General features: G+C 28.9%; 1 protein-coding gene across 2 annotated transcripts in view; it reads right to left on the bottom strand.

The window, feature by feature from the left end:
* Positions 1-1,700: 1,700 nt before the first annotated feature.
* The window catches only part of LOC142322469 (uncharacterized), a 343,373-nt gene continuing 324,795 nt past the window's right edge, over positions 1,701-20,278 (bottom strand). For both annotated transcript variants that reach the window (XM_075361584.1, XM_075361586.1), the window contains 3 exons: positions 17,561-17,697; positions 11,599-11,719; positions 1,701-2,352 (listed from right to left, as the gene is read on the bottom strand). In XM_075361584.1, the coding sequence (XP_075217699.1) occupies positions 2,253-2,352; positions 11,599-11,719; positions 17,561-17,697 (358 nt within the window). In that variant the 3' untranslated portion in view covers positions 1,701-2,252. The remainder of the gene's footprint in view (positions 2,353-11,598; positions 11,720-17,560; positions 17,698-20,278) is intronic.

Genomic DNA, 20,278 nt, shown 5'->3' with positions numbered 1-20,278 from the left:
AATAAATGAGTTTCCTACAAATTATTAATAATAGTTACAAAAGAAATTGTAAAAGGTTTGATTTAACTGCTGTTAATTTAATCCCATAAAGAACACCTTGGACGAATAAATACATAAAAAAAAGTAATTTCCTTCAAGAAGACTACAGACCACGAGGAAAATATTCAAATATTGAAACAGGTAAAATTGTAAAATTTAGTAAAATATTTATATGGTTATGTCATTTATGTGTGATTCACACATCAGTTACAAATGGATTTGTTTGATCCCTGAACTTGTTGAACTTTGAGAATAGATATTTAAGATGAAAATACTACATAGTATGAACAAAAGAAAACTTGATATCACTGGTAAATCCCACCAAGTGAATTCCTCACTATGGTACTGAATTTGGATCTTGCAAACTGTTTATTTGATAGATTGGTTGTGTAAACTTATAGAAATAGCCTGGTGTATGAAAATAAAACAGTAAAATTTGAAATAGTAGAAAAATTTATGGCAGTCTTCCAATAGTTGATAGATATGGAATCCTCGTGGTTTAATTTAAGAAATGAATGCTGAATACTGTAAGGTCCATCAAATGGATGCAACAGTCTCTTTTTTTTCACACTATTTTAGAGTATGAAGTGATTTTGTAACCATATAAGAGTATAAGTGATTTTGTAAGTAACCATATAATTATAACAAGTGCTTATAAAATAAACCACTCTTACATATGAGTAAATAAAATGCAGAGAGGTGCCAAAAGAGAGTATTTTTCTCAAATAATAAGCTCTTTTTGTGATTTGCTTCATTTCATATAAATAATTAAAAGAAAACTTAAAAATGTATAAAACATAAACACTTTAACAACCACAAAATTTGTAATACTAAAGAACTCCACAGCCATTACTGGAATCATTCCAGTTTATGTTTTTTAAATTTTAAAGTTATTTCTTTTTTGTTATTTATGTATGTAATTATAGAATTGTGTACCAACTGATGATGCAGGGACCTGCAAAAGTTGACTATTTGTATTAATTCTTTTAGGTTTTTTCTGTTACTGTGTTTATTGATTAAGTTTTTTTGAATTTAATTAGCACAGTGGTCAACATGTTGATGAATTATTTGCATTCTCAAAAAATTTTATATAAATATAATTTCAAACTTACCTTTGATCCTTAAACTTTTTAGTAAAATGCTTTCTGAACTATTAAATCAGATATTTATTTTGCCAATAGAGTAAAGGTTCCCTAAATAAAATCTTGACAAATATTTTCTGCAGTAAAATTTTATGGTTTTAATTTCTTTTTGTTGCCTAAATGTTTAGTGAAGTAGTTGAAAAGAAAAAAATTGTAATCAGAAAGGATGTAGTTTGGAATGTAATAAAACTTTTATTTTGCACTTAGGACAGTTTTTCTCTTAAGGATGGTAAATTTGTGTCCTGCGTGAATAAATGACTAAAATCTTCCGTCAAATGGTAGATGAAATTTTCTGTGAAATTTTAACGTCTTTTTTATAAAATTTATTGAGAATATTTTATTTTCTTGGTCTATAACAACTGAGGTAAGATTTGAGAGGGTAAAAATGTTCCTTCCAATTGTTAACTTAAAACATTTTTGAGCAGATATGTCTTGTTTGGATAATCTTGATATAACTGTATGCATATTATTGGTAAATACTATATTTTCAGTCAAAATATTGGAAAATTGATTATGCTGTTTATTAGTATTAAATATAAGTTTATTAATGTCAAAAGATATACGTAAGAATTAATTATACAATATATTGATTATCTACATTATTTACAGAAAATTAATAAATTATGATTCTCAAATAATGAAATACAAATCGTACCATTCAGTTAATCATAAAAAACCTATTATTAACATTATGGAGTACCTTAAAATTATAAATAAAATTATTGATATTTTCCTTGCATAGTAATCATTTTCTAACCTAATTATTTAAAATAATTGCGATATTAAAAAAAGTATATAATTTGAAATAAAAGTAGCTGAAATATTTTGGGTCTGATGAATTATGTTAAAGTTATTATTTTATGAAGAATATTCAGCATTAGTATTTAATTTTTTATCTTGAGATGGATTTATTTACTGAATTGAATTGAATGAAAGTATTATGTTTTTTAATATGCCTAACATAATTTTCAGTTCTTTTTTTTTTGTTGAAAATATTGTAAATTTATATTTTATATAAAGTAAAGGCAAAATGTGAATAGATCCAGCAAATTAGCTGTAAAAATCTTAATGTCAAATCTCTAAAACTGTATCTTGATCTAATTCTGAGAGGTTATCAGTGTTCAGCGGCCCTGGTAATGAGTCATCCAAAACTCCAGTTATGTCATCATACCTGTAAATAACAATAAAATTAAAAAAAGATAGTACATTAATCACTTAATTTTAAAAATGGTGTTTTGGACTACTCAATATGATGCATGTACACTTATTCAGATACTGATGAAAATATGAGTTGCTTTTTTTAAATTAATCTTATCACAATTTATAAATTTTATGATGAAAAAACCATACCAAATTTAATTTGTAAACACAGGAAGAGGAACATTATATTGCTTTAATGCAGCCTTAAGAATGATAAAAAATAACTGAAAAAAATCTAACAAAAATTATTAAATAATATTTTATGATGATAGTAATAACAGTAAATGAAATTACTAGAAGTTTTCTATTACTACTTTCATTCAGTGATGGCAAATTAAACCAAATTTTTATTGTTTAATTTCTGTTTGTGCTAGTAGTATAGTGTCACCAGTCTATATGAAAATGCATCAAGTGTTACATTGTGATTTGTAGTAATTATTGGTTTATTTAAAAGAAAATTAATGTTTTGTATTTCCTTATATGTTTTGTGTTCTTATTACACATCCTTTTTTCCAGGATGCTAATTGTTGAGAAACATCATATTGTAAGGGTGAGTAATAAAACTGTTTTAAGTGATGCTGAATAAAATTACAAACATGTGATTTGAATATGGTTCATAAAACTGTTTTATGTGATATTGATTAAAATTACAAACATATTATTTGTATATGACTCTTGTATTGAATTTATCTTTAAAATAAAACATTTTGATTTTATTCAGTTAGTTTATTTTCGCAAATAAATTAGTCGTTATCTGGTATAAATCTGTATAATCATTTCTTTGTAAACATAAAGACATTAATCACCTAGTATAGAATATTGAGGTAAGACGTATCTAAACTTAATTTTACCATGAAAGTAATTTTGTGGGATCCCACATCCTCAGTCATGATTAAAATAAATCAGTTAACTGAATTACTTTCCTCAATATTCTTCAATATTCTGCATATTTATTTTAATAGAATTTAAATATAATTTAACAGTTCAGAGGGATAATATGAATTTTAAAAATATTAATTTCTGAAAGAAAATATATACAAACATATTTATATATTCAATTTTTAATACACAGCTTTTATTTTATGATGCTCATAATGAGATTCATATCTAAAATTAATTGCCACAAGGTACAAAGCAGATGAATGGATAAAATTAGGATCTATATGAAATTTCCTGCTGGTATCTACAGCAATAGAAACTAAACAACAATTCACTAATTCCTGAAAATTATGTTGAACAGGATGAATTATAATTTTCAGGGAAAAATGGAATTCCTTTTTTGTTTCTATTATTTCCGGTACTGATAGGAGATCTGGATGATCTTATTGAAACCATTCCTGTTCTTTCGGCCTTAAGCCAATGAATTTCTGGTATATATTTGAACAAGCACTGAAAGTGTATCTATAACCAGATTGTACTGCTGTGTGATAGGTTGAAGTTAAAAGGTTCCTTGAAGAAAAATAATTATTTTCGTGGAGATAAAGCCAGATGTGGTAAAATTGATTGGGATACAGCTTTCTCCTAGTGTGGGCATTTCATTTTGGTAGGGTATAAATAGGTAGTTCTGTTGTATTGCTTTTTTTATATTATTTTCTATCCTGTTTAAGAAATCAAATGATTTTTCACTGTTATGAGTATAATTTAACTACTTCAATAGGATTCTTATGTTAACAAAAATTATTAAGAATAGTGTAGTTTTGTTATATCTACCACTCCAAACTTCTGGTAACACGGTAAATGATGGTTTATCACTATATGTTGGAAATATGTTAATTCTAAATTCGACAATTTCACAGTAGAATGTGCCAATTCCTGGTTGTTAATGTGCTTTTGAGGACAGTATAACTAAAAATAATAATTTATTTTTGTTTTTTACTTTTTTGAATGAAGAGACAAGATAATCAATCATTATATAACTCCTGGTGTTTAACATTAAACACTTTGCTAGAGTTAAACACCTTAAACTAGGACTGCTGCTTAAAATTTCTCTTGCATTTCTATTACTTTTAATATATGTGTGCCTTCAGTGATCCAATTTTCAATCATAATTTTCATCGCACCTCCCCTCTTAAACAATAACAATGTATACACTAATGTATTTTGAATATTTTAATGCTAAAGCTACACCTGCTAAAACACCGATCCACTGCATTGACAAAACCAGAATCTATGTCTCTCTATTGCTTTCTGTGTTACGTCCACCATATTGGACATTAGATCGGAAAAAGTATTAGACATTAGAACTTCTCACAGTTTCGTAAGAAGATCTGATTCGTTTCAAATATTCTGGAATGTCTGCAAATGCCTGCACAAACATGTATAAATGCTGCATGTACCTCGTTCAATTCCAGTCAGTCTTAGTCAAGTCGATCCTTCTATCGCTATCAAATCTGTCGTGAATGTGTATGTTGTAACCTGCATGTTACTTGGAATTCACAGTATTAAATATTCATGGCAATAGATTTATACTGAATCATGGATAAATTTTTAAGTGGGCGTAAGCAAGGATTAGACGATAATGAAGCATCAAGAAGTGCACAGATGAGCACGGTCACAAAAATAAAATCAAGAAAATATTCTCAAGAATACTTAAATTTTTGGTTTATCAGTGCTGAAGTAAATGAAGAAGAAAGACCCTAGTGTGTCATTTGCTCAAAAATTTTGGCAGCAGCCAGCATGAAACTTAATAAATTTAAATGACATTTGGAAACGCTTCATAGCAAGTATGTTAACAAACCCAGAGCATTCTTTGAATTAAGATTAAAATCATATGAAAAGCAAACATCATTTTTAAAAAAACTTTTGTCTGTGAATGAAAATGATTTTCATGTCTCTTATAAAGTTTTATACAAAATAGCCAGATGTAAAAAGCCTGATGCCATCGGTGAAAAGCTTATTTTGCCAGCTGTAATTGAGTTTGTGGAAACTATGTTTGGAGATAATTTTGCCAAACAATTGCAGTCCATACCTCTATCAAATGATGCTTTTGCTCATTGAATTAGCGATAAAGCTGAAGATGTACAGCATCAGCTTTTCGGGAAGTTGCACAAAAAATTCTTTTCAATTCAGCTTGATGAGGTAAGAGATAGGAATAAAGATTCTCATTTCATTGCCTATGTTCAATTTTGTGATAGTAAGTCAGCAGTAGATGAACTACTTTTCTACAAACCAATAGAACTCAAAGCAACAGCACTCATATTATTTGCTATCTGAAATGATTTTATAAGCAAGGCAAACATAGAGTGAAAAAATTGCAGTGGAATATGTATTGATGGTGCTCATTCCATGTCTGGAAGATTCCGAAGTGTACAAGCACTTGTGAAATAAAAATTTCCACAGTGTATTTGGACACATTGCATGATTCACAGAGAAGCTCTGGCTTCCAAAGAAATGAGTCCTGGTCTGAATATTGCGCTAAAGATTGTTGTAACTGTAGTAAATTATATAAAAATTAGACTCCCTAAAGTCAAGAATTTTTTTCTGCACTTTGTAAAAACAAGGGTGCAGTACATTCAGTGTTAAAATTTTATGTGAGGCAAGATAGTTATCACATGGGGAATTTTTATAACATGTTTATGAATTAAGAGATGAAATTGCCATTTTTCTAGATGAGAAAAAACAACAGGGGCAGTTTCGAGATGGTTTATTTGTGATGAAATTCAGCTATTTGGTCGTCATATTTGAGAAATTAAATACCTTGAATCTTCAAATTCAAGGAGCAAATACAAATATGTTGGATACAAGTGATAAAGTTAATGCTTTCTATAGAAAATTGGAATTTTGGAGAAGAAATATAAGAGCAAAAAACTTAGAAATATTTGCAGATCTGGATGAAAAAAAATTTCGGTTTACAGAATTCAACGGAAATATCCATTTTCATCATCCCTGAATTTTGGCGTGACGTCTGTACATACATATGTATATATGTATGTACGTATGTACTCGCATAATTAAAAAAAGATTAGCCGTAGAATGTTGAAATTTTGGATTTAGGACTGTTTTAACATCTAGGTAGTTGTGCACCTCCTGAAATTTTAATTAATGAAATATCAAGTCGTTCGGTAGAATGACGCTGGCGAGAGTTTGTCCGATGGTGTAAACACCAAAGACTTGTTTACTCTTACCAACTCGCAAACCGACATTTCAAAATTTTAAAAATATTAAAAAAAATAATTTTGATGAAATAAAGCTACATATCATCGCATAAATTAATGTTCTTAATGAATATAGGTTTTTTTCAATAAATATGTGATAATCTTCGTAATTTCACGTTTTTTAATTTGAAAATGTGAAATCTTTGTTCTTCTGACCCTGATTTTTTCCTCCTAACCCGTTTAAGAATTGCGCCGCTAGATACCAGTACTTGATAGTTCCAGGTAGCTTACAAAAACTTGATAATGTATACTTGAAATAATAAAATTTAAAAGAAAATATATTTCAGCTTGTTTTAATAGTAAATACTCTTATGTGAATGAAAATACTGAAGAAGATAAACCAAAAAATGGTTTATCTTCAGTGATTAATGCTGCTGTTTTTGCTCTGGCATCAGCTAATGTGAATGATTGTTATGCAGATGGGCATTTAGTATAATCTGGTCAAAAAAGTTCTGTTGGATTTGAATGGTACTTGTTCGTTGTTTATAATGTATTTGTATTTTGTAATTAAAAATATTAAGTTTTTTGTATATGTCTAAAATATCATAGTTGTTCAATAGATTTATAACATGAGATGACTGGCAAATTCTGATTCTGCTCTGGTATAGAGATTTTAAGTTTTCGTTATACCTTTTTGAAAGTTGCATCTTATTTGATCAGTGTAAATCATTAAGCAGTTCAAGTTGTTCAGTTTACATACTCAAGGGACATTTAACCGACCAACCTCACATAAACAAACTATCTTCTTTTGGAAGTATGATCTATAAATTATCAAAATACTCACGTTGACTTAAGTCCAAGTAAATGAGTTCACCAATATAAAGTAAACGCATCTGGAATGTCATTTATAATAACTGACATATAATCTATAACTTACTCTTAATAATTTGTGTAATCGTGTCTCAGATTACTTATTTATATGAATTTTAATTATGAAAATCCGTGTTGAATTATAACAAAACAATACGTAAATTTGATTCGGCTTTACCTTAAGAATTTTGTTTCCTCTTAAAATACAGTATAATATTCCCAAACTTTCTAAATTTTATAATCTTATATCAAAAATTGTCAATATAAAATTGAATAGTAGTATCACAAAGTGCTTTTAATTTTTCAGTTTTAAGCTGTAAATACATTTACAGCTTTTATCACTAATAAAATCAATATAAACATTTATAGAAAGCCAACCAAACAGAATACTATAATACATTTCAAATTTTTTCATCCTTGAAGTCAAAAAATGGGAACCTTTAATTCATTTATTTACAGCGTTAAATTTCTTAAAATATAATAATATAAAATTAAATAATGAAATAAATAATATTAAACATATAACTTTAAATAATGGATAATACTAAATTAATAAATAAATTATACATATAATAAAAAATAAAATACACATAAAGGACAAAATAAAGCTAACCAATAATAACATAAAAATGAATATGCTAAAATTGAATACAATACAAATTATAATAAATTTAATAAAGTATTTAAAACTTATAAATTAAAAACAACCTGTACAATAAATAATAAAATAATAAAGTACATAAACAATAATATCCTTCTACAACAGTAAATCGTGATAATAATTATAATTTACAAAACACTTAAAATATATTGGAATGACAAATCGTTCATTCACCATAAGAATTAAGGTACATATTAATTTTATAATTAAAAATAATAAAGAAACAACTAATTTTGCTAAACACATTTTAGAAATTGGACATAATTATAACTCTTATATTAAAAAATTATACTCTTATATTATTATAAATTAATAAATTAATTATTATATTCTTATATTAATGTTCTAATAATTACACTAGACAAAAAATATTTTTTTAATATTTTTCCAAGTGTGATACCATTTCTTGAATTGCTTTTCTGCGTAAATTACAGATCTGTAAATACAATTTTTCTATTACCCTTAGTTTTAAATAAATTACACTTGAAGTTTTTTGTATTTTTCTGAAGTAAATTCCTACCTTGCAGTCTTGATCCTAATAGTTCAACTTGATGTTTTGATAAATTTAAATCCCTAACCAAGTAATTTAATTCACCTTGTGATATAAGATGTGGCTTATCAGAAAATAATTCAAAATCAAAATCATTGTGTCTTCTTCAGTACTCCCTGATTCTTCATCTCTGCTTTCAAAACAAACATTGACAGTTGGCTCAGGAACTGGAATAATTTCACTGTGAGATAAAGGCCTGAATGCAGATTGCAGTGAAGGTATTTTACAGTATGTTTAAATTTTTTAGAAATTAGAGACACAGTTGTTAATCACAAGTAACAATCGGTTACATGATCCTTTGGTTCACACCAAATCATAGGTACACCAAATGGCAAAGCCTTCCATGTACCTTTCAGCTTATCCTCTTAAATATACAGAAAGATTAGTGCATACTATATGAGGAGCCCACGTCTTATCCTGATCGCCAATTTTATACTGAAAGTACAAATGATATGCTTTTTTAATTAATGGTGTAATGTTTTATCTATCTGATTTTACGGTAAACTCACCACATACATAACAAAAGGCATCTCCATCATTTACACAATTTTGAGGTATTGTGACACTGCACTGTTAACAAACTTAAGAGAGCAATAAGACTGAACAAAATTAATACATTCCTAAATCCAGTGTTAATATAAATAACACAGTTGTGTTTTCAGATACATGTTTTGACCTGCACAGAAATGATTAATCTTGTCCTTGAAGGCTCACTCTTCAGTATTAGATGTGATGTAATATGTGACTATGATATGATTTAATTCTTTGTCTAGTATTAACTTATAGCTTTCAAATTATGTTGACAATATTAAACAATAAAAAATGAGCTAACAAAATACAATATAGGAGCTTAAAATGTTAACTATACATTGAAAAATGAAAAAAAATCATTTAATTAAAATATAAAAATTTTTCAAAAATGGTGGGTGATAGATTCTGAGTTCATATTCGTTTTCAGCATCAGAAAACAGATTTAAATCATGTATCACATATTAGAAAATAAGAATTGCGTTTACCAGTGCTACTTATAAAACCAGCATATTAGAAAAATTTCATATATATTTGAATAATAGTAAATTAATGATTGAACAAGTCAAATTCGTTAATGATATCTTACATAAATTATAAAATAGTTATTAATAGGTTGGTACTATTTCGTTTATATCTCATAACAGTTGTAAACATCTTACAGATATGGTGTTTCATTGTTATTGATGTATAAATTATTACTTTTTTTATTTTTTTACAATCGACAATTATGAACATAACAATTTTAATTTAAATTATAATTACACATAGACATATTAATTTTGAATTATCACCTTCAAACAAATCCCTGATGATGGAGTAGTGATTCTTGAAAGTTCTAGGATATAAATATATTGAAAATTGTTGATAAGTGGAAACTTTAATTTATATAATAATATATTCATTTATGTTATTCTAATTTAAATAAGCCATAGTAAAGAAGAGGAAAATGATTGGCTGGACTTGTGAGAAATTTTATAAGTCCAAGGGAAGGATACGAATCTTATGTTAACAGAAGATTAAAATTTTAGAATATTCTCAGCTTTTGTCAGAAGACCAAATATGGAGTGAGTGAATAAAGCATGTAAATCAATGGATAGAGTAAATGATGGGGGGGGTATAAAATGTTGGAATGGTGTGACAGGTTTTACCCGACAGTTTTGAGTTGGAGGACAAAAGAAGTTAGAGAAATTTTATATTTGTCAGGGGTATGGGATTATCTTAAACTATTTTTTCTGCATGTAATGGAGTTAATTAAGTTATTAGATGATTTTAGGGTGTCTCTTAAATGTAGTTTGTATCCAATTGAAACTAAAAGATAGGTGAAGATAACATGTACAATTTACTCCCTTTCCAAGGGCTCCCTTACCAAAATTGAAGTGGTCATGAATGTTTAGGATAAGTGTAAAGGTTAGTACTGTAAGAGTGTGCTGTAGTTGGAGGAATTTCTCTCTCTCTCTCTCTCTCTCTCTCTCTCTCTCTCTCTCTCTCTCTCTCTCTCTCTCTCTCTCTCTCTCTCTCTCTCTCTCTCTGTGTGTGTGTGTGTGTGTGTGTGTGTGTATGCATGCACGCGCATGTGTGGATGAAGTGATGAGCTTGCTCTTAAATTTAGTGAATTACTAGAAGGAAAAAAGAATGCAATAGAGCTAACCACTAGGTTGGGGTAAAAGCAAAGGAAATTGGGTTGGGAATGTAAATGCCAAAAGATAACAAGGTTCAAATATTTTAAAAGTTTAGAAAAAATAATTCTATTAAATTTTCTGAAACATTTTTAAGTGCTAACAAAATATATGAAAATTTACGTTAACAAATAAACTAAAACTAGTATAGAATATATTAGATATAAAATGTAAGAGTAAGTTGAGGGACTCAAAGGACTTTTGGATGTTAGTGAATTTTTAAGGAATATTCAGTCAGAGTCAAGGGGAATTATTTCAGAGATTTACTCCCTGAGGGGGGAAAAATTGCCAACTGCTTATGCGGTGGCATTTTATAACAGTGGACGAGGGCTTAATTAATCGACTAGAAATATGAATTTGAGGATATTAAAGAAGGCAAGAATAATAGAAGGCCAGGTCAGGATGCAGTATTGCTCAAACTTTATAATGGAGCCCCGTATCAATATTTATCGATGATGATTTTAATTTGTTTAAGAGATTGAAATTAAAGTTAAAAAAAAACAAAAAGGAAGGAAAGGAATTTCAAAGTAGCTTTCAACAAAGTTGAAAGGTAAGCACAGCTACACAATTGTACGAACAAAAAAATTGTAAATAAATCATCATATAAATTTTTAACATTATTTTACGGTTAGATTTAGGGACTGCATTAGCAGTTCGGTGTGGAAAAAGGTTCTATCTGTTATTTAGATACAAGAATTGGAGTTAAACACGGATATTGTAATTTGTAAAGGAGAGAATTTATTTTATTATTATTACTATTATTTATGTTAAATTATCACAATGTAATTTATATAAGTGTGTTTAATTTAATTAATGATAATTTATAATTACAAACCTATCTATATCTTCTTGGCTAGGACTTTGGCTGTGTAACAATGTTGGGGCGTGTTTCGGTTGCATATGAGTTCTCACAGTTAATGCAAGGTAACTTAAAGCCAAAATAACAAGCTGCATACCTGTAACATAAGATAATATTAAAATTGTATATTATTAGTACCGATTTAATGTAGTTTATTTGTTCAAGTTCTATTAATTCTGATGTTTACAAACTCACAAATAACTGTTCACAGTATTACTCTTGTATTGATTTTCAGGTTGTTTGTTTTTTATATAATGTAGATCGATAAAAATACTCAACTTTTTTTATTTCTTTATTTATCACATTTATTTCTTTTTTTTTATGAAAATTCTGTAATATGTGAACAAATATATCACTCTGATCGGCTTAGAAATTAATATATTATCCTACTGTAATGTACATTATTTTTACACTACATTATCTAGAGTTACCATTATCAATAATACATCATCCAGAAATCTTTCAGCGATCAACAACAAAGTTTAAGAAATAATATTACATCATTAATTAACATCTTTTAATATTAAAAGTTATCTTAATATTACGTATTACATTCTAAACTTATAGGTTTTCAAACCAAGAGCTGGTTTAAGACTTAATTATGTTTCGACTGAATATGTACACTTACTTTCATAAATATGTAAGGATGTAGAAGCACTGGTGAGGTGTACTAAGGCTAATTCCTTATCCTTTTGAACCTATGCGCAATCAGATGATTATTCATTAATATATCAACTGCGCATAAGTGTGGGTAATAACATAAATTTACTTCCAGCATGTAGTATTTTACTAGAAATATATATAGTAGTCATTTTGCAGAATTTAATTCTGTCTCGGTTATAGTAAATTACAAGATAAATGACATTCTTTTAATCATCTAGATACAAAATTATAATGACAGATCTTGGCATCACTAAACAGAAAATCTGTATTTACACATTTTGACACTACAATTGGTACCTAGGTAAAATTGACTAACAATTTGTAATATAAATTTCCCTTTATACGGTTTTTTAACCCGAGTTACATATAATACTAGCAAAATGTCCAGTCAAAATAAATTTCGTCGACCGATGTGAATAAATAATCACATCTGTCTCTTTATCTTCTACTGCAAATTTTTTCAGTGTTTTCTGAATGTTCATAAAACGGTAAAGAAAATGAAAGAGAACACCATAAAATCAATCTGTAACACAGACTGTAATGTACGCTTTCAAACTGTAATTTTCTCTCAAACATACCTATTCATCTGTACGGTCTAACTATGAGTAGTTGTTAGCTAATGAAAGATCAAAAATATAAACAGGAAATTTTACTGACAAGTAATGACATAATGATATAGACAATCTACCAAATATGAAATTATATTTAAACTGTAAATATGAAGTAAAAGAATAGTTGGAATAGAGTTGAAAGTATTGCTATACACAGAGTGTATCACAAAGTTCTCCCAGGACATTCATAACCTATTCTACTGGTGAAAATAATGGAAAAAGCTCTACAAACATACGTACTAAAATGCTTTGTTTTCAAGTTACGGTTAGTGAAATATTTCTCTCAGATATTAGCTACTGTGGTGAAATGAGGTCACACTGAAATTTTTAAAATGTTAATTAAGGAGGCAGGATTAGTGATACCTTATGGTTTTTGACTTGGAAAATAATGTAAATTAAGTCTCAGAACCGTATCTGTAGTAGTTATTATGAAATTTGGGGTGTAAACCAATAAATTGGTGTAAAATACCTTGTTTTTTTATGTTTGACGTATAATAACTTTGTTAAATGGTTAATAAATACGTAAAAAAATTATAACAAACTTGTAGAGGAATTAATTCTGAACAAATTGTTTAAGAAAAATTGCAGTATTACCGCAGACCACCGACATTACAGCAGAGCAGATAAGGGAAATCCCATGGATAAAACATTTTCTTGTGTATAACAGATTTCATTAAATTCAAAATAATTCTGCTTACATATAATTCTAATTATAACAATAATATATACCCATGGGATTTCCCTTATCTGCTGTAATGTCGGAAATTTATCTGCAGGAATTTGAGAGTAGAATAGTCTACGGCATAAATCACATACATAAAATATTATTGCGGGTCAGATACGCGGATGATATTTTAATTACATATGAACCGGTTATAAATAACGAACGTGAAGTAATTTTAAATAAATTAAATTCGTATCGTAAAACATTAAAATAAATAAAAACAATCAAATAATAAGCACAGTATATAAAAAACCTACCTTAAATGAAAAAATTATAAACAAGAATTCTAATGATCCTCGGTCCCGTAAAATTAAATCCCGTAAAAATAAAACGGTAGCTCTGAAATGGGTCGTTTACACTGACAATGTTTCCGGCTTGTCCGGTGAATTCAGGTATGAAATAAAAAGCGTTTATGAATCAGATCGGATCCGCATTTGACCAGGATGTATGTTCTTAGTCTTCAGATAGTACCTCTTTTTCCCATGAGGTTGAATTACCGAAGGATAGGCCTAATCGTAATTCATAACAGATAACCTCATTATAATCTAATAGATAACCTCGTCGAAGGTTGTCGACCTAAGTGATGCACAGGATGAAGTAAATGTTCCTGACGGTCATCAATCTGTAACCCAAGACGATCAATCTGCGAATAACTATGACGACATGGTTGTTGATGTATCCAATATATGGAGTGAAGTAAATGTTTTTGAGTCGAAAACTATTCAGTATAATCCTGGTAACTTACAAGTTATCAGGCGTTAATCCAGATTTATTTGATTCTTTAGCCGATAGTGAATCGCATGATCTTTACAATTTGACGGTTGAAAATTAAATTTTAAGTTTTTTAGTAGAACAAACCGATTTATATGCAGGTCAACAACATTCAAAAGGGTTGCGTAAATTTCGATTAAAAATTGAGACGATGGTGATCGTAATGAAATTAAATCTTTTTTATTATACACGGGAATTGTTCAGGTGCCATCAATAAGACATTATTGGCACAAAGACAAATATTTTAGAATCAAAATTGTATCGACAATGACTCGAAACAGATTTGAAAAATATTATCCTTGTTTAATTGTTGCAATAATGAAAATATTCAGGAAGGAGGCGGGTTTCACAAAATACAAGGCCTTGTAGACTTACTTGTTGAAAAGTTTCAGAAACGGTACATTCCTGAGAAAGATGTGTGTATCAGTGGATCTGTGGTACTATCTCTTGGTCGCCTTACATAAAAACAATTTAAAAAAAATAAAATGCGATACGGTATAAAAATGTTCAAGTTTTGTGCAAAGGACTTTTAAATTGTTCGGTATAAAATATATGCAAGTAAAGAAAAAACAAGAAAATAATGTATCGACATAGGTAGTTTTCCGACTGATGGTACCGTATTTAGATTTTGGCCGTCGTCTATATGTAGAAAATTGGTATTCTAGTGTAGAATTAGCACAAAAATTCTGGAACGTGATACACACGCAGTTGATACCCTTCATTCTATGTAAAAGGGCCCCAAAAGAGGTCGTATCAAAAAAATTGAAAAAATGGGGAATTATTTAATAAACAAAACAATCAAGTAGTAGTCTTCAAACGGAAAGATAAGTGCGATCTTCTCATGATCACCGCGAAACATGACATTAGTTCATCGGTTATTGAACGGTGAAGAGATGCAGTTATCAAACCGAACACGGTCATCGATTACAACGGAAGTCTTTCATCGACCGAAGCGATCAAATATCTTCTTCTTTACCACCCGTTAGGCAAACCCTAATAAGATATCGCAAGATCGCCTTTGATCTCATTTTATCAGTCGCTATTACGAATGCTTTTTTAGTATTTCAAACGGTTACCGGCGATAAAATCTCTATTACTGATTTCAAGGAAAGCGTAATGAAGTTTTTGATGTATAAGCCGGCTATTATTCCTGTCACGATCGAGAACAATCTGTTCTTATTCAAGCAATTTGCTGCTAAATTAAATTATACGCTACTAAAAATTAGTAGTTGAAATCGGACGCAAAGTAACAGTACCTAAATGCCCAAAGACTGCCCTAAAATGTTCAGCGTGTGATAAACAATATTGCCTTGTTTTTTTGAAAAACAATTTCAAAATTGCTTGCGTAGTTTTCATTCAGATTACTTTTTAGTATTTTTCTCATTAGTTTTCATTTTCGAGTTTTAAAATATCGGATTTGTAATTATATCATTATGTTTTAGGCTTTGTTTTTATAAGAATATTCTTTAAATACAGAGGCACGATTTTGTAAGTAAATATATATCTTTTAAACTGAATACTGTTATGACGGTTGCAAAAATAATTTTTTGAATTATTGACTTGGTTTTTTAATTAATTTTACGTATAATAAAATGATTATCAGATACAGTTTTTTTTTTTAAATATTTCTTATATATATGACTACAGGTACTGTAATTGTTAATCTACTTATAAAATATAAATTATTAGAATCTATTATTTTCTAAGAAACCGTGGGACTAATCGGTTCCACAAGAGCGCTGACACTGAACACATGAATTTTATTTACTGACTCTTGTAGGATTACCGGCCTCACAATTTAAAACAGTCCAAATGAATGTTTTCACGAATAAACGTGTTGCAGTAACCGGTTAGGGCCTAAGAAAATTTAAAATTATTCAATTATCTTCAGTATAATGAAAAAAAAGGGAAAAACGCTCTTGGGTGTCAACTTGTTAAGTCCTTTTTGATAAACCTATCGTCTTTAAAATGAAATTTAAAATATAACACAAAAAATTATGTTAAAAATAATTCTTGTACACGTATTAACTGTATTAATACATTAGTGCCATATGAATATTAAAATATCAAACATCATTGTATATTAAAGTAACCCCAGCAAAATTATGAAGTGAATGTAACCGTTTATTTACATCATGTGCTACTGATTTCATCTATTAGGGTGAAGATAGAAAGGAACCCAGCCGTATAAAATCCTATTGACGTTCAAAGAAAACCGGGAGAACAGGTGTGAAAAGAAGATAATAAGCCCGGTTAAAATTACAAAAAGACTATTCTTCATCCGTTGTATACCTGCTAAAATTACTTTGATTTTTGCTAAGAAATCTATTTAACGTGCTTGTATATACTTTTTCTGAGGGAGTAGAATAATTTTATATATATATTCATTTACGCTATGAATATAATTCCAAAGAAAACGTCATCAGTTAGGATATATTAAGTGACAATATTGTAAAACAAAGTAGACTTAAAATTTCTTAGGATCTATTTAGAAATACGCCTTCGATTAATCTTACACATTAAAACATTTGACTTGAAAACATATTTCTAGTCCGTGTGGTTGTTCTACTGGACAGATCGTGCTGTTTTTGTTTATTTTGTTTGAAATGACCCGCATATATATCATCAAGCGCCAAACTTGAATCTCCTCTGAGAAATTCTCAAAAAAGTCCTCATTTATTACTCGAGAAAATCTCCGAGTTATAGTCACAGGAAAATCACTTTGAAGGCCCGCCGATGCTTGATGACATACCTGCCGGCCATTCCGAGCAAAATAAAGAAAAAATCAATCCGATGTGCCGAGTAGAACGTCTGGACTGACTGGAAATAGGTTTTGAGCACGAATTTTACCTGCGGTAGGAAAAAGGAAAGAATAAAACAAGGGGGTTAGGGCTAAGACGTGTAAATGGAATGGGTTTTTAGCTGAATTTTTTAAACGTATAACATTACCTCTTATTAATAACACTGTAGAGCGGCAAGGGGCCACTAGTAAAATTAATTTTAACCAAAACCTATGTAGCCTAAGGAACAGCAGAAAAGCCAATCCTGTTTAAAGTATCGACCGTTAAAATAGATTAAACCGCAACACATCATCGCAATATTTAAATACATATATATTATTTCATAATATTCTAATAAAATATTTTTATACTTGAAACAAGAACTGTACCTGCAACTATAGAAAGCCATAACCTATGCGGCCTAAGGAACAACAGGAAAGCCAGTCCTGTGTAAAGTATCGACCGTTTCCATAAATTAAACCACAACACAACATCCCAACATTTAAATACAGGATTGTATTCGTTTCTGTAAAAAACAAAAAAAATTATTATAATTCACAAAAATTGGATCGAGATATAGTAAGTGAGAATAACTATTACTAGAATATTTTTCTTGATTCCATTACACTTTCTTCAATCTTGTTAAATTCTGAAGGAGTAGAGTAAAAATACAGGATGATATTAAAATATGGAAACGCTTCGTATTTCTAAACTGAGAAATACTAGGAAGTAGAATCAAGTGCAGATCTATATAAACTAAAACGAATCTACGTAAAACGAAAATCCTTTCTCGATAAATGCCATCGTTTTTGAGTTATAAGCAATCAAATTTGCAAAAACGGAAAAATCGTGGTAGTAATAAAACAATGTCGCCTACACTGTCATAACACTTAAAGACATTGCCGACTGGTTTTGAGAAATACTGCGACGATAATTTATTATCTTTAAAACATTTACGTATAAAAAAGGTGAAATTATTTACACGTGTTAGTTTCAGATAACAAATAGAGTTTTATCGTCTTTTTTTAGCAATTCAATATATTGTAAATGTAAGATAGTCGGTACATTTTTTAATGGTTTTTAAGTTTTTATAACTGCAGTTTAATTTTCTCTTGAAGATGAATATTTTCCCCCGTACTTTTATTTAAAGTAGAAGTTTTATCTGAAAAACGGAAATCGCCTGTTTTAAACTTAATTTTAAAAATTCATCTTTCTAATAAAAGGAATAGTAAATATTAAAATAATGTAAAAAAATGAAACTATCGATCGTAACTGATTATGAAAGATTTTTCTCAAAATTAACATTTAACCTTAACGTTAAGAAAGATATGATGCTAAACAGCAGTAGGAGAACGGTCTCTGAGACAAAACTTTAGTTTTATACGAGTTAAAGAATAAAGAATCAAATACCATATGAATAAAATTTTAAGCGTAATAAAGTTTGTTGAAATCGAAGAAAATATTTAATTACAATAGAGCCGAGTTAAACTGAAAAATATACATTTTATGTAAAGATAGTAAGAACCTGTCTGTTGTAATTACAGAAGCTTTAATAGGCCTATTAGGGTCGGGGTTTAAAAAGTACTTATAACTTTACACAACAATATTTATTACTGAAGAAAGTTAAAGTTCTAAATGAAAGTAACTAGTAACTAAACTAACACATTTTGTACAAAAGCAACGGCTTGTTACAAAGTATAACAAATTGTAACTTTTCGAGTAATTACTGAAATAAATTAAACGAAAAAAGTAAAAATTTTAATTCGGTATCTAAATTTAAAACTTATACTGTTGTAGTTGCCAGTGCAAAATTAAATAATCGATTTATGTAGTCGGCAAAAGGCAGACGTTAATGTAACCGTATCGTATAGAAAATTTAGTTATTTACTTAATAATTAAGCCAAATGTATTTTATACATTTGAATTTCCTTTATATAAAATGAGACCGAACTCCATCTACCTGGAATTTAGGTAAATGCAGCTAGCAAGGACTATGGATCTCAGTTAAGACTATAATTAAAGTTTTCCACATCTGAAAACGATTGAAGATAATCGAATGTGTATATATTTCGTATAATATTGAAAGAAAAGCTAACTTATAAATTTAACTTTTTTTTATCTGTTATCCAGAAGAGTTACACTTTAAAAAGCACTATTGTGGAGGAAATTCTAGATATTTTGGAGAATATTCCGTACGATTTGTAGCAAAATTACTTTTTTAATACTAGTTAGGAGTAACATACGACAAAAAATTAAATTAAAATGAACGAAATTTTGAAGTATTTTATACAAATATTTATGAAATATTAGCAGTAAGTTTTTTTAAATATAAACACCTTTAAGATCAAACCTTGAAAGTTGAGGAGGATGAAATGGGAGAAACAATACTGAGATCTGAATTTAAGAGAGCATTAAAAGATTTAAATGGCAGAAAGGCTCCTGGAATAGACGGAATACCTGTAGAATTACTGCGCAGTGCAGGTGAGGAAGCGATTGATAGATTATACAAACTGGTGTGTAATATTTATGAAAATGGGGAATTTCCATCAGACTTCAAAAAAAGTGTTATAGTTATGATACCAAAGAAAGCAGGGGCAGATAAATGTGAAGAATACAGAACAATTAGTTTAACTAGTCATGCATCAAAAATCTTAACTAGAATTTTATACAGAAGAATTGAGAGGAGAGTGGAAGAAGTGTTAGGAGAAGACCAATTTGGTTTCAGGAAAAGTATAGGGACAAGGGAAGCAATTTTAGGCCTCAGATTAATAGTAGAAGGAAGATTAAAGAAAAACAAACCAACATACTTGGCGTTTATAGACCTAGAAAAGGCTTTCGATAACGTAGACTGGAATAAAATGTTCAGCATTTTAAAAAAATTAGGGTTCAAATACAGAGATAGAAGAACAATTGCTAACATGTACAGGAACCAAACAGCAACAATAACAATTGAAGAACATAAGAAAGAAGCCCTAATAAGAAAGGGAGTCCGACAAGGATGTTCCCAATCTCCGTTAATTTTTAATCTTTACATGGAACTAGCAGTTAATGATGTTAAAGAACAATTTAGATTCGGAGTAACAGTACAAGGGGAAAGATAAAGATGC

Source organism: Lycorma delicatula, chromosome 3 (assembly GCF_047948215.1).
Source record: "Lycorma delicatula isolate Av1 chromosome 3, ASM4794821v1, whole genome shotgun sequence".
Lineage (NCBI taxonomy): Eukaryota > Metazoa > Arthropoda > Insecta > Hemiptera > Fulgoridae > Lycorma > Lycorma delicatula.
The sequence above is the reverse complement of the archived record's forward strand: the minus strand, read 5'-3'. Positions and strand labels throughout refer to the sequence as shown.